This window comes from Gobius niger (genome assembly GCF_951799975.1).
Source record: "Gobius niger genome assembly, chromosome: 2".
In the NCBI taxonomy this organism is placed as follows: domain Eukaryota; kingdom Metazoa; phylum Chordata; class Actinopteri; order Gobiiformes; family Gobiidae; genus Gobius; species Gobius niger.
Genome location: NC_136853.1, coordinates 40,741,089 through 40,756,375, shown reverse-complemented (window position 1 = coordinate 40,756,375; position 15,287 = coordinate 40,741,089). Strand labels below are relative to the sequence as shown.

The 15,287-nt window shown below is 40.9% G+C and overlaps 1 protein-coding gene across 1 annotated transcript in view; it reads left to right on the top strand.

The window, feature by feature from the left end:
- The window catches only part of ano2b (anoctamin 2b), a 91,437-nt gene that overhangs the window by 71,401 nt on the left and 4,749 nt on the right, over nucleotides 1-15,287 (top strand). Inside the window, exons 22-24 of the mRNA XM_079552554.1 lie at nucleotides 2,629-2,781; nucleotides 2,940-2,992; nucleotides 7,642-7,820. Coding sequence (XP_079408680.1) covers nucleotides 2,629-2,781; nucleotides 2,940-2,992; nucleotides 7,642-7,820 — 385 coding nt within the window. The remainder of the gene's footprint in view (nucleotides 1-2,628; nucleotides 2,782-2,939; nucleotides 2,993-7,641; nucleotides 7,821-15,287) is intronic.

Genomic DNA, 15,287 nt, shown 5'->3' with positions numbered 1-15,287 from the left:
CAGACAGGTAAGAACATATCTCAGTATGGAAAAACGGTGACCTTTAAAACCATAACCTGCCTATGACACATTTCATATAGGGAAAGTTACATTTACCGTAAACACTATTGTCAGCAAACCTAAATTACCAGGTATAAATAAAAATTACAGGGCTCCAGCGTCTGTACTTATTTATAATGACTGTATTTACAATGTGTAATCTCTTCAGACAGTAGATTGGACAAATTGTGGAAAAATATCATCAGGAATGAAACATCAACAATCCCTAGACTAACTGTAAATTCTAAATAAAGTCAGTCAAGTTTGTTCAGACCCAAAAAAGGGATTGTTTCAGACAGACCTCAGAATAATGCTGGTCTGCAAATGTCACTCCGCAAGCTTCTTTCACTCCTGCTCCTGCAGCCAATGAAAGAAAGACAGAATTTGCTGAATAAGTCAGACTTAATTAAATATACTGCATTTACTTATTTGATGTTAATTTGCTGTATGTATAAGTGCTCTCCCCTCACAGTAGAAATGACTATGTAGGGACTTTCTATGTCAAGTTTTACATGTTCTCCCTGTATCTCCAAGTTTCCCCCATCAAACCAAACACAATAGGCAACAGCAGGGGTAGGCAACGTCAGGCCCGAGGGCCAAATCCGGCCCTTCAGCACAGAACCTCCGTCCCTCAAGATGATTTTGAGAAACATTATTACACAAATCAGAGAGTACTTTTAACATTATTAGAGTTAAATGGGAGGAGAAATACTGTCAATACACCCAATTAGGTCATATATTATGTACAACACTGGCATTTGAAGGAAGTGCACCGGAAAAAGACAAAATCGTTTTAAAGGAATAGGCCACCGTTTTTACATACTGAGATATGTTCTTACCTGAGCTTTGACGAGTTCTTTAGGACCTGTCTGATCTTCACCCGTGCCTTCAGTCACGTAAACACAGCGCAGACGGCGTTAGCATTTAGCCTCTCCCTCTCTCCACGGTAGCTCCAAAACAGGTCAAGATAGAAGCTACCAAGCTCTTCCACATTTTCCCTATTTAAATATGGTTACGTGAAGTGTTCCACTACAAAGTATAATACACAAAATTAAACAATATGGATTTTCTAAGCGGATAAAAGGGGGAACTATATTGTAAGGCGTAATAATACCAGGAGTAGTTCGAAATCCGCGCAGTAATCTTCACTTTACTGTGCGGATGCCAAATTACTTTCGAATTACTCCTGGTATTATTACGCCTTACAATATAGTTCCCCATTTTATCCGCTTAGAAAATCCACATTGTTTAATTGTGTAATGTGTAATTATACTTTGTAGTGGAACACTTCACGTAACCATATTTAAATAGGGAAAATGTGGAAGAGCTTGGTAGCTTCTAGTATTAATTTTGACAACATATTTTAATTTAGTTTTAGTCTTAGTCTTTTGACGAAAATGTAATTCGATTTTAGTCTAGTTTTAGTCAAAAAAATATCTTCAATTTTAGTCTAGTTTTAGTCGACTAAAATTGTAAGTAAATTTAGTCGACTGAATTTAAGACGAATTTAGTCGACTTTGCATTGATAATATTCATTATAATCATATTTAATCTTGTTCCTCTGCTTCATGGAGCTGCTCCACATGAACAAAGCTCAGAGCTGATCCTTTAGTCAGAGAATTTACATGATCTGAGGCTCTTTCAGACGGTCAATAGAAGTTTGGATGATTTTAGTCTCTCCTTTTCATTTTTATTTAGTCTTATTTTAGTCGACTAAAATATCTGGACATTTTAGTCATAGTTTTAGTCTCATAAAAAACTTTTAATTTAGTTTTAGTCCAATTATAGTCGTCAGAAATAACACTTTGACTAAATTTAAGACTAAATATTTTAGTCGACGAAATTAACACTGGTAGCTTCTATCTTGACCTGTTTTGGAGCTATAGAGGAGAGAGGGAGAGGCTAAATGCTAACGCCGTCTGCGCTGTGTTTACGTGACTGAAGGCACGGGTGAAGATCAGACAGGTCCTAAAGAACTCTTCAAAGCGAAGGTAAGAACATATCTCAGTATGTAAAAACGGTGGCCTATTCCTTTAAGGAAGAAATGACATAAATCTACTTTAATTAAGAGATTAAATCTAAGGTTTGAGTAGATTTGTTCTGGTCTTAGATGAGATATAACCTCTAGTAGTAGTTATTCTCTTAATTCAGATAATTTTGTGTCATTTCAAGTGAAAAACAATTATTTGTCTGATTTCAAATGGGTTTTATTCTTGTTCCATTGGCATTTGTGTCTTGGATTAGTTCAAACCGACTCAAATTCAACATAGAATTTGATGAATTCAAGCCATTTAATCAAGTCATTTATCTCATTTAAGATGGTCATTTTTCCAGTGTTGTGCTTCACTTTGGGCTAATAATCATAACAATCAGCGCCTTCGGCCCTCGGTCTATTTACAATAAAGAAAATCGGCCCTCCGCTAAGTAAACTTGCCTACACCGGGCTACAGGCTAACCCTCCTCCCAGGTTCTCCTCTCAATGAACCCCAACAGTTACATCAGCAGAGACGGATGAATCAAATGCAGAGAGAACAAGCAGATTTACCTCTCGTACGGCACTTCAGTTTTTCTTTTCTTTTCCTCCTGCAGTTATCCAGTTTGGTTTCGTCTCCCTGTTCGTGGCCTCCTTCCCGCTGGCGCCTCTCTTTGCTCTGCTCAACAACGTCATTGAGATTCGACTGGACGCAAAGAAGTTTGTGACTGAGCTGCGGCGGCCGGTGGCGGCGCGGGCCAAAGATATCGGTGAGCGCTCAGAACTGCTTTAGCGCTGATTCTCCTTGCCTCTGTGCTGGTAAACCAACAGTACGCATGCAAAAGTTACTCTATGATGACCCAGAGGATAGCACAGAGGCTTAGATATTTCATTCCTTTCCCCTAATATGATTTTTCTTTTTCTGCAGGTGTTTGGTACAATATACTGAGTGGAATGGGCAAGTTCTCTGTTATCATCAATGTAAGTATACGCTAATGCAAAGAAGGGCAGAATCATTATTGAAACTGTATCATTGTTCCCCAAATCCTAAGCATCTGCACCAAAAAAGTAGTCGGTTGCTGCACGTTTAGGGGTGGCACACTGTTAAAGGAACAGGCCACCGTTTTTCCATATGTTTTTTTGCCTGAGCTTAGACGAGTTGATGTGTACCTGTCTGGTCTTTATGCGTGCGCTCAGTCACACAAAAGGACCAAAGATGTTGTTAGCATTTAGCCTCTCCTCCTCTCCTCTATGGGGCCAGACGGGGATGAAGTTAGAAGCGACCAAGCTCGTCCACGTTTTCCCTATTTAAATCTGTTTTTTCCCAGCTCCCGCAAATGCACATTGTCGTTGTGTCCTTGGGCAAGACACTTCACCATACTTGCCTCCAGTGTCTGCGTACATTGGTGTGTGAATGAGAGTGTGAACGGGTGACTGGTTCCTTACTGTAAAGCGCTTTAGGGCCTGATAAAGGTAGAAAAGATTTGAGTCCATTTACCCCACTACTAAAACATGTACAATAAGTTCCAAGGACTCCCCTGTAAAAGAGATTCTTAATCTCAGTGGGACTTTCCTGGTTAAATAAAGGTAAAACTTTTTTTATTTTTATTGTCTCATGTAAAGCGCTTTGTGACCATGTCTGTGAAAGACGCCATATAAATAAAGCTCTTCTTCTTCTGTCTCCTACGTTGACATAAAGCACCAAAGAGAACAAAGTCTGCGTCCGAATGTTGACACTATTCCCTATTTAGTGACTATATAGTGGTCAGGCCATTTTGTAGGGGTGTCCGAATGTCCAAAGAGAACATTTTTTCCCACAATGCATCTCAAAAAGTAGTGAGCATCGATGGTCACTACATGGGTCAATATAGACCACAATGCATTGCGAGAGTCGTAGAAGAGCCTGATAGCAACATGTCTTTGAACTAAAAAACACGACTGAGTGAAATCAGCTGTTTCAGTCGTGTGTTGTGTTTTTCTCATGAATAAACGACTTGAATATGAACGGTTACGGTGAAAAGATGCTAACGTTAGCTGCTAACCTTTAGCTTGAGCTGTTAAATGACCGACAGCTTCCTCTCGAATAATCCAAGCCATTCATGTAAAATCCATGTTGAATATAACGTATCTGACTCGTATTAATCCATAAATATTCCACTGTCTCTGAGTTTGGTTGGTCTTTATCGCAAAAATAAATTATTCCCGGAGTTTAGCAAACTTTTAGCAGATGTAGTGCACTCAATCTGCTGGTGCTTCGGACACGGGCCTCTGAGCTTTTTTTAAAACTTTTTTTTGTGATGATAGTTTTAATTAGAATTTAAATGTCAAATGAAGCGCCTGTAAAAGTGCCAAAACAGTCTGTTTCATAAATTGTGGGTCTGTGTCCGAATCGCCGAATCAGTGACTATATAGTCGACTATATACCTATGTAGTCATCCCGCCTTTGCGATGCCCAATCCCGTCAGACCTTGGAAGCTAGCAGGGAAGGGCCTGGTCGGTACTTGGATGGGAGACCGTTTAGTAACACCAGGAAGCCTAGTGAATATAGTGAGTGAGTGTGTGGTTGGTGGTGGTCGGAGGGGCCGATGGCGCAGACTGGTTGCCTCGCTTCCGTCAGTCTACCCCAGGGCAGCTGTGGCTACAATAGTAGCTTACCACAACCGAGTATGGAGTGAATAAATAGTGCAATGTAAAGCGTCTTTGAGTGTCCAGAAAAGCGCTATATAAAACCGATGCATTATTATTATTATTATTATATAGTGCGGGTCTTTGTAGTGAATGAGGGGTTAGGGCAGGGGGAGGCAAGCTTGTGTCATGCAGGGCCAATTTTCTTCATTGCCAAAACACCAAAACTCACAATTTTAGCCCAAAGTAAAGCACCTTTTCTCTACAAATATAAGATTTGCTTGTAATACATGACCTAACAGGGTGTTTTTCCGGGAAATGTGAAAATATTGACAGTATTATCTACATTTTAGAGTCCTTTCCATGTATTTGGTCTCTGATTTATGAATAAATGTTTCTTCAAAATTCTCTTGGGGGCCAAAGGTTTTATGCTGGAGGGCCGAATTTTGCCCCTGGGCCTGACGTTGCCTACCCCTGGATTAGGGACTAGGGTGGACATTCGGACACAGCCAAAGTCATACATCGAATATAGAGTTAGAACTGTTCTATGTTCTTAAACATACAAAGAGACATACAAGGAGACTGGAGTCTTATTGGCTGAAGTTTTGTCAATAGGAACAAGAAAAAATGCAAACCAAATTTGAAAAAACTTTTGCTCAAACCATCATATTGTGAGCCACTCTGTTCTACATAGAAACCAAGTTACGTCTAAATGCATGATCTCACTTCCATAAAAGTATCCATTTTCACGCTTGTTTTTGCACAGATAAACCCTCTTTATTATCGCTGTCAGGTTCGTGGGTAAACAGTGCACGTTAATAACAAGGAGGAGGTCAGGGCCCGGCTCATTCTGCCTTTGTGGGATTCGAGTAAAGTTTTGTTTAGGATTTGTCCAAGGCCTGGCAACCAAATCCTTCCCTCTTTCCTTTTAACCCCGGGCAGATTCGAGGAGCATTTCCTAAAAAGGCATTTACCATAATATTGCAGAAAGTGCTGTGCGTTTGGTCACAGAGGAAGCGCCCGGTTCCCCAAGAGAGTTTTTAAATCATTCATCATTTTATAAGAAAGTCCTTCAGAATGATGTGAATGTAGTTGTAAAGTGAGGACACGGTACTGGATATAATATAAATAACTTTAGATTTATGACATGCTTGACAAGCTTCTCAAAGAACGTCACTTTAATCCACTATGCTGCATTTACTATTAGTGGATCTGTTGAATGTTCGCTGCACAAACACAGTCTCACATCACACCTCACTGACTGAACATGAGGTCACGGGTTCGAGCTCTGAACTCTTACGAGTCAAGAATGCAGTTGTGCAAATGTATGTGTATGCTTTCTGTAGTAGTTTAGTTAACCTCTTGCCCCCGACCTTTACTGAGTCCATTTTCTCCAGTTCAGCTTTACCCAAATCTAAAAGTTTCTGGACCGGAGCCTGCAGCCTTAGTGTAACGCCTCATTTGAAAGCTAAGACCTACGAAACTGATCATGTGGCCGCTTTTTTGTCAACATTTTTTACGCGTTTCTTTTTCTCGTTTTTGTGGCTTCATTGTTGATTTTTTGGTGCTTTTCCGGCACGTTTTTGTTGCTCTTTTGCCATGTTTTTTTGTGGTGGTCCTGTTCCTTTTTTTCAATCCCTTATTTTGTTGTGTTTTTGATGTTTTTTGTTGCTTTTTTCTGCACTTTTATTGTTGTTAGCTTTAGGGTTGGGCGATGTCCCCTTAATTGGCAGTTGTGGACAATCATTATAACATTTACATAGCCTACATATTGGCTGCTTTTTTATTTATGTTGTTAAAATGTGAGATTGCAGGAGAAATGGATCTAAACTAAACATGATCTGACCAGAGTCATGGAACACGAATGCGTAAAAGTCTGAGAGGAGAACGAGTTGTTCAGAGAATCATCTGCTCCTCAATACCATGGCTCTTCTCACACTAATACAAATGTAAATCAGTGCTTATTATTTGCATTTTCTCCATTTCAACTTTATGTTTAAGAAACAGTGTCTGAACGGGACAATATTTAGAAGTTTGCGTCGTAACCTACGTTTTTGAAGCTGCTCCGCCCGGTCCATGAACTCGTAGCCTCGTACCTCGTGCACCTCTTTCGCTTCTCTCTCTCCTCTGTCTCCTCTGTCTCCTCTGTCTCCTCTGTCTCCTCTCTCTCCTCTCTCGCTCCTCTCTCTCTCCTCTCTCTCTCCTTTCTCTCCTCTCGCTCCTCTCTCTCCTCTCTCTCCTCTCTCTCCTCTCTCCTCTCTCGCTCCTCTCTCTCTCTCCTCTCTCTCTCCTCTCTCTCCTCTCTCTCCTCTCGCTCCTCTCTCGCTCCTCTCTCTCTCGTCTCTCTCCTCTCTCTCTCCTCTCTCTCTCCTCTCTCTCTCCTCTCTCTCTCGTCTCTCTCCTCTCTCTCTCCTCTCTCTCTCCTCTCTCTCTCCTCTCTCTCCCCTCTCTCTCCTCTCTCTCTCCTCTCTCTCTCCTCTCTCTCCCCTCTCTCTCCTCTCTCTCTCCTCTCTCTCTCCTCTCTCTCCTCTCTCCTCTCTTGCTCCTCTCTTGCTCCTCTCTTGCTCCTCTAACTCCCCTCTCGCTCCTCTCTCTCCTCTCTGCAATCCCTACAAAGTTTGTAGGTTTACAAGGCCCACAGAAGACCAGTGCGTGTTTCTGACAGGAGGGGGCGTGGCCTCCATCGTGATGATATCGAATTTTTGTCACTTTTTTGTTGCTTTTTCCTCCCTCTTTAGTCATGTTTTTGTCACTTTTTTATTATGTTGTTGCTTTTCTGGCACGTTTTTGTCGCTCTTTTGCCACTTTTTCACTTTTCGATTTGGATAAAGCCAAACTGGAGAAAATGTGCTCGGTTCATGTGGGGGTTAAGAGGTCAATCCCTTCAATGTTTAAAATGTGCGCTTTTAACTGAATCCTTTTAAAACTCACCTCCCATTTGTAACGCGGGTCATTTTGATTCCTTTTAACCCAATGTTCTGTTTGCTCTGCCTTCACCTGGCCAGGCCTTTGTGATCTCGTTCACGTCGGACTTCATCCCCCGCCTGGTCTATCAGTACGTCTACAGTCAGAGCGGGACCATGCACGGCTTCATCGACCACACTCTGTCCTACTTCAACGTGTCCAACTTCAAACCGGGCACGTCTCCGGACAGCACGGATCACGGGGACGTCACGGTCTGCAGGTGACGCACGCTTCAGCCGACGCCACGCACTCACGCACCACGACTTCACAGGCGCCATCGGGGAAGTCGTTTGAAAGAACTGGGAGGGTTAATACTGGCTTTTAACCACAATTAATGCTCTAAAGTAGGGCTGGGTGCCATTAAATGTACCGGGAAAAAAAGGTTCAGGTACTATTGGTATTGAAAAGCATCAAAAGCAGGTACTGAAAAGAAATATTAAATCTTTATATTCAAGTTGATGCTTTGGTCATCAATATGTAAAAGGAACAAAAGTGAAAGACAAGTTAAAAAAAACCAAGTGGAAAATTTGGGGGAAAATGAAGAGGGACTGCGGATGGAAATTAGCCTTGAGCTAAATCCGGCATATTTACAGCACTAGTTGTCTGTTCATTAATATGCACTGTCCCATTCTAATAAATTAATAAATGAAAATGAAATGAAATGAAAAAAAAATATATATATATATATATATATATATATATTTTAATATTTGGGAAAATTGAGGGGGAAATTGGGAGGAAAAAAGTGAAAAAACAGATTTTTTTTGTAAATTGGGAAAGATAATAATAATAATTGGGGAAAATATGAAGAATTTGGGTAAAAATGGGGGAGAAATTTAAAAAAAAGTTTTTTTTTTGGAAGAGAAAGGAATAAATTAACTGCTTTATGGTTCTATGTGACTAATGTGACTAAATGTTTGCGTAAATTTGAAAAGAAAAAAAAAGAATAATTGGGGAAAAAAGTGGAGAAAATATGGAACATTTGGAGAAAAAATGGGGGAAAAAACAAAAAAGTGTTTTTTCCACCCTTTAAAGGAAGTTCAAACAAATCATACAAATTCAAAGAAATGAAGTGGAAGGAAAAGGGATACATTAACATTATTAATCTGTTTCTATATGACAAATATTTTAGTGTAGGTATAGAAAAAAGTGTTGTTCCGGTATCGGTATTAAAAAACAACTATTTATGGGAAAAAATGATTTGCCCATATCGACTGGACTGGATGGACTTCACCCTCTGCAGTTGAAAATATTTAGCATTAGCATTTCCACTGGTTCTCAAACACTACACGCCGAGTAAAAAAGTGTGAAAAAGAACTTGCAGCCCAACGGTGAACCACAGAAGTTCTGCTTTGATGTTGTGTATGTAAAGACATATATTGTCCTATTTGTTCCCATCGACTCCAGACAGAGTGGGATGAGAGCAGATTCCCACAAACTCAGTGCAGCTGCATTGTCCGTCTCCGGGACACTGCCCTTTTTGTGTGTTTGGATTTTCACGTTTGACAGTAGCAAACATCACTCTCATTATCTCACCATAAAGAGCCGAAGGGGGGAAAGGTCACGAATGCCGCTGCTCAAATACAGCTGAGTTTGACCTGCGTTGCATAATAGACGCGGCATTACAGTATAAAAGAATAGCGCTTTGTGAGGGGCAGCCTGTACGTCAGACAGTGAACATGCGGATACTCCGAGAGATGGAGAGGCGTGAAATCGAAGTGAGGATGAGCCAAGAGTCTGTGTGGGGTGTGTGTGTGTGTGTGAGCGATGAGGAACAGGGCGTGTCTGCTGTGGGCAACGCTCAAGGACCCCATTCATAAGATGTGAAAATTCTCTATGAGCTTTGTGGAGATGGAGTGTTATTCATATGAAAGAGCGGACGGATCACAATGTACTTTACTCTAAATCATCTTCACAGCAGAACGTTCCAGGTTGTATCTTGCTCATATGCTGGAAAATCTGCAAATCCTCAAATGTCTTCTTCTCACTACAAGGCAGGCACAAACTTCATACTACTTACTACTCGCTATGGATCTTTACACATTTTAAGTACATTTTTACAGTTTCTGAAAACACGTTTTTAAAGAGTTAAAACATGAGCGAGTTGATTGATTTCAGACCAATATTGAAGTCGATTGGTGGTTACAGCAGGTGTGATTAAGTGTAAGTAACTCATGCCCCTAAAGGCCATAAGTGCCACTGCCGGTGTCGTCGCATGTTACGTTTTTTTACTCGATAATTGTCCGTGAGAGTAAATATTTCACTGACAGAAAAGACAAAGGGAGCGAGGGATATTGTACATCCAATAACACAATGGAGTCTTTTTTTTCACTCAAACTTGGCTGTAAATACTGTGCCGCTAGCCCGGCGTTAGCTTTGCCCGTTAGCCTGTTAGCTTCTTCTTCTTTTTTCTATTAGTGTGTATTGGGGCCTCCGACCTGTAGGCAGTGAAGTTGCAATTGTGGTTTTCTGGCCAGAGACACCAGGAGGAGATGAAAGACCCCCAATCTTCCCATTAACACATGTATAACACCCAGTAGGATTACGAAAAATAATTTATTACAGTAAATAAGTTATTAATACTGCTTTAAAAACTTTATTAACCTTACATAGAGTTCAAATAGAGAAGTTATTATTATAAGACTATTATTAAAAATATAGTCATTCCTGCAGGAATGATGCCATCAGGCCTTTCCACTATTACCATACACATAGCATGCCAGAAGAAGAGACACAGCCCTCCAGATTAAGTTTAAAAACTCTCTTTAAAAAAAAGCCACAGTGTTCCCTTCGCAGCCAGCAGACTTCTCCGGCTTAATTTTATGGATGCTAAAAAAAGACAGAGATGGTAGCAAACTGCCTCCATTTTTGTTTTTAGTCTCCCGTGTTGGTGAGAGCACAAGGACCTCTTTTCCACTGTGGGAAAGAGTAGAGCGGTGTGTGCCCTTGAGTGGCTTAAGCTTGTACTAATGGGAAAGGCCTATATTGGCGTGTTCCCACTGGCAGTTCCCACTACCCAGCCCAGTGCCTGGTCCACCCAGAGTCAATCTGGGCTGACCAGGCAAGTTTTGGGACCGATCTCTGGCTATGGCCAAAGCGAACTGAACTGATGCTAACGTGACGGGAACAGACTATGCTCTGATTGGCCAGAGGAGAGAAAATGGCTCTTACTAACACAGATCATACGGATTAAATATTTCACATCGGCTGTTTAAATATGTGATTTTGCTGATGATAGCTTTTAGCCGCTGTCAGCACAACTTTAGCTGGTGTTAGGATAACATTAGCATATAGCTTACCTTCATAATTGTCTTTTAGCTGCTTCTTTTCCGTAGTATTTGCCTTGGCACCTCTAAATAATTCCATAAACCCACCAAAATGCAGCATTTGTCCACTTTGTTCTCATCCAGGCCCACAAAACCCTTCTGTTATGTTCTTTTATTACATTCATTATGTCTTCTTGAGTAATAACTTTAGTTTCTTTGGTTTCTTTTTGAAAGACACTAGGTAAAAACAAACAAAGCTGTTCAAATACCTTACGCGTTTCGACGGACAAGGAACTACTTCCGTCTTCATCAGAGGCGTCTCCGACGTGCATGATGCATCTCTTATTGGGATGTTGTTCTTCCCAGGCGTGACCACACTGACATAAGCAATAAAGGCGCCCTCATCTCTATTGATGGATCTTATTCCTCGCTTTCTGATCTCTATGGCCTCCCGGATCCAGCGCTTGTACTTGTGCTCTTCCGTGCCCACGATCCTTGCCCCCTCCCAGTCCATAATATGATATTCCCTTTTGCAGTGGTCTGATATTGCGGATTTGAGGTTTTCTTATGTGGCCTTTTGTTTTATTGCTCTGGTTAAACGTCCCACTGTCTCCTTTTCGCACTTCAGTTATGTGTATTCCAGCCTGAGCATCTGTGGGAACGCCGCCCACAACAACAGCGGTCCATTATGAAGCGAAACCCTTGTGTAGACTGAGTACAGCAGGTACAGAAACCGAGTATTTTGACCGAGCCAGACTGCATTCTCCTGTGCTATCATGGATAATTCTTTCAATTTGAATCTCTTCCCTTTTCACCAAAGCACTGGTGAAACACTGGCTGATGATGTTTGGTATAACTGCATTTAATTACCTTCTCCAGTACAAGGAGTATTTTAAAGACACAGTACAAAAATATCAAGCCTAACATGTCCAAAAGCAGTTTAGAATAAAAGCATAATATAAACTCGGGCTCAGCAGTAATGTAATCTAATTCAGAGGAATCTTGGATGCTCCTCTAAATCCAAACATGGAGTTTTATAATATGCCCCCAGATAGGAATGTTTTCTCTTTCTTTGCTCTTTTTTTTTTAATTCGGTGGCACCATAGAATCTTTAGCCAGTTGACCCGAGCTCGAGAGATGACGAGAGGAGGTTTTAGGACAGGTCCTCTTGAGTAAAATGCAGAGAGAATTAACATGTGGTTTAAGAGATCAAAGAAAGACAAGTGAGAGGCAGATTCCAGAGGCCTGCCTGTATAAGGAGAAAGTATGTACACTACTGACTCTCTGCCCTGCTTTATAAAGATAGACTTAGAGAGAGATAGACAGCTCAGACTGGTCACAAGGCTCTCCGGGACGTGCTGGGGAACTCGCCTCTCCTTAGATTCTTTCCTGGGATTGAGACCGGTCCGTCTCCATGGAGATGCTGTAGCATTTATTTGATTGTTGTTGTCTATAGCGGATGAAAGTCTGGAATCACTGGCATGCTTGTTTATGTTTTGAGGTCACACCACCATGGGAATGAAAGATGTCATCAGATCTAAGGATTCGGAGAAGTGCATGTTCAGTGTTTTCACATTCTACTGACTTAATCTGAAGGCTGTATCTGTAAACATTTGTAAATCTATAAGAAACCGTAAATCACACAGAAAAGAAACACAATATTTTTCCTCAATGTGGATCCAGATGTCTTTAACATGTTGAGTGAACAGACGAGCCCTGTTATTTCCGTGCCATGATGCTGATTGTTGTGTGTTAGTCCAGCAGTTTCTGTCTGTGTCGCGTGGGAGGAATCATCCTCATTTTAACAATGAAGTTCTTGTCTGCTCAAATGCTGCCGTATATAGACCAGCCCATAGGAAAAATCATGAATCTCTCTAAAACCGCCGCGGAGATAATGAAGAGTGAAAACTACAGATAAGCGAGAGAACCCTGTAGTGGCTTTGTTGACATTAATCCAGCATATATCCGTTTGTTTAAGTATATGGGGCAGTGAAAAGTTCCATAAATGGGCATACAGTTTCACCTACATGAAATGCACTGTCTGAACCCCCCAAAAAGACCACCTTGATTTAACTGGCTGTTATGATCTTGCTGCAGTTGGTAAGGTTTTGTTTTAGCAACTCTGTGCAACCTGAACATCCTGAACTACCAGGTTATTCCCCGATGGCACGGGCTTATTACAAGACTACAATGCCACACATGGATTGGCCGCCACAGAGTCCAGATCTTAAAGGGATGTGTCAGGATTTTTGACTTAGGGCCTCATTTCCTAGTTATCCAGAGTGTTGCTGATTTCTGGCGATTTTTTTTTTTTTTGTATTTCATGCAGTTCTTATATTTGAAGAGTTACGTGGCGCTAGGCTAGTGCAAGTCTAGTGCAAGGCTAGCGCATTTCTACGATATCAGCTACACTGCATTAAAAACAGTCTGACCCGCTCCACAGAGCACCAGAGGCAAATCACTTATAACACCAGACTAATCATATAAATGTTTCTGTCGATAGAATAATTTTTGGAATAAAACTGACCTTGCATCACATGAATGATCGCATTTTGAGGGACTATTTTCTAGCAGATCACTCCGCCGACGCGTAGCTTATACAACCACGAAGCTGATGCTGCTCAAATATAAGTTATTTTAAATGCAAAATGGTTAAAATTATTCTATCTAGAAACTTTTCATATTACTTGAAAAATGCATTTGAACCAAGAAGTTGTTTTAGTTTCAATTCTAGTAAAAATGTAGTGCAGCAGAAGGTGTTTACTCTAGAATATTGCAAATATTGTCACCTCTGATTTGTAGATGATTTTATTTTCTTAGCCAGATATCACAGTGTCCCGTGTAGATACGTTTGTTATTTGTTTGGATTTTGTGTTTGTTCCTCCTTGAGCTCAACAACACGTGTTTACAGATGTCAAAGGAAAGGATTCCTATTAATCATCTCTATAAAACAGTAAAATGACCTAATGTGAAGATTAAAGCCCCATGCTTCGGTGAGCATTCGGATTGCACAATGTTCCCAGCAGGGATTTTAACTCACTCACAGCTGTTAAGATTCCGTTCCCGTTCCACTAAAAACACGCATAATAGGCCAGCCCGAGTAGGCGTGTGAGTGGGGCACAGCGGCTCGAAATTAACCCGTGGCTACAATACAGTGTGGCGTATTTACATGCATGAGCAAAGAAACAAATAAAAAAACAACAACACATTTTGCGTGTCTCTGGGGTTAGATTTATATGGTACAATTTACTTGAATGAGACAGTATTTTCCAAAGTGCTGATGTTTTGACCTGATTAGACCTATGCAAACCTCTTACCACCATTTTATCCAGCTCAGCTTTACCCAAATCAGTGCTTACAGCCTGTAGGCCAGAGTAACACCCTATTTGAAAGCCAAGACCCACAAAACTGATCTATACGGATCCCTTTGTTGCCGTATATTGTCGCCACTTTTTTTCCTCCATTGCATTTTTATCGCTCTTTTGTTGCATTTTCATAATTTCTTGGTGGCTTTTTTGTCACTTTTTTGTTGCTTTCTTGTCACCCTTGTGCCTTTTTTGTCTCATTTTTGCCGGGTTTTTGTGTCTTCTTTTTATCGCTCTTCTGTTGCGTTTTCATCTTGTTTTTGTTGCTCTTTGGTCACATTTTGGTTGTCTTTAGTGTTTTTTTGTTGTCTCGTTTTTGTCATTTTTGCGCTTCTTTTCAAGATGCCTTTAGATTTGGGTAAAGCCAAATTGGAGAAAATGCGCTTTGTTCAAGTGGGGTTAAAACGAATGAGAAATTATTTTCTCACAATAGTATTGGTAATATTCAGTCACACACTTCTGCCTTTCCCGCACAAACAAGAAAATACGTGATATTCTGTTTGGTTTCATTCATCCAAAAAGGTTTTCCTCTCCCATTGTTATTAGCCCCTCCCTCCCATCAGAAATTCTATAACAAACACAGCCTTTCGCAGTGGAGAGATGGATTCTATAGAGTTTGGTGTCAGGTCACAACAGGTTAAAGCAGTACTAAGTAACGTGTTTACCTTAATAAATCCTTTTCGTAGTCCCTGTGGGGGCAATACAAGTGTTTATGGGATGATTGGAGGGTCTTTCATCTCCCCCTGGCGTCTCTGGCCAGAAAACCATGCTTGCAACTTGACTGCCTCCGAACCGGAGCAACCAATGCACACTAATAGAATCCCGAAGAAGAAGCTAACAGGCTAACGGGCAAAGCTAACTGCGGGCTAGCATCACTTTAAACAGTATTTACAGCCAAGTTTGAGTGAAAAATAATATTTCCATTGTATTTTTGGATGTACAATATCCATCTCTCCCTTCGCCTTTTCTGTCAGCGTAGTATTTACTCTCCAACACAATTAATAAGATAAAAAAAAATCGCACCTTGCTACAACACCTGCAGTTGTGCTTATGGCC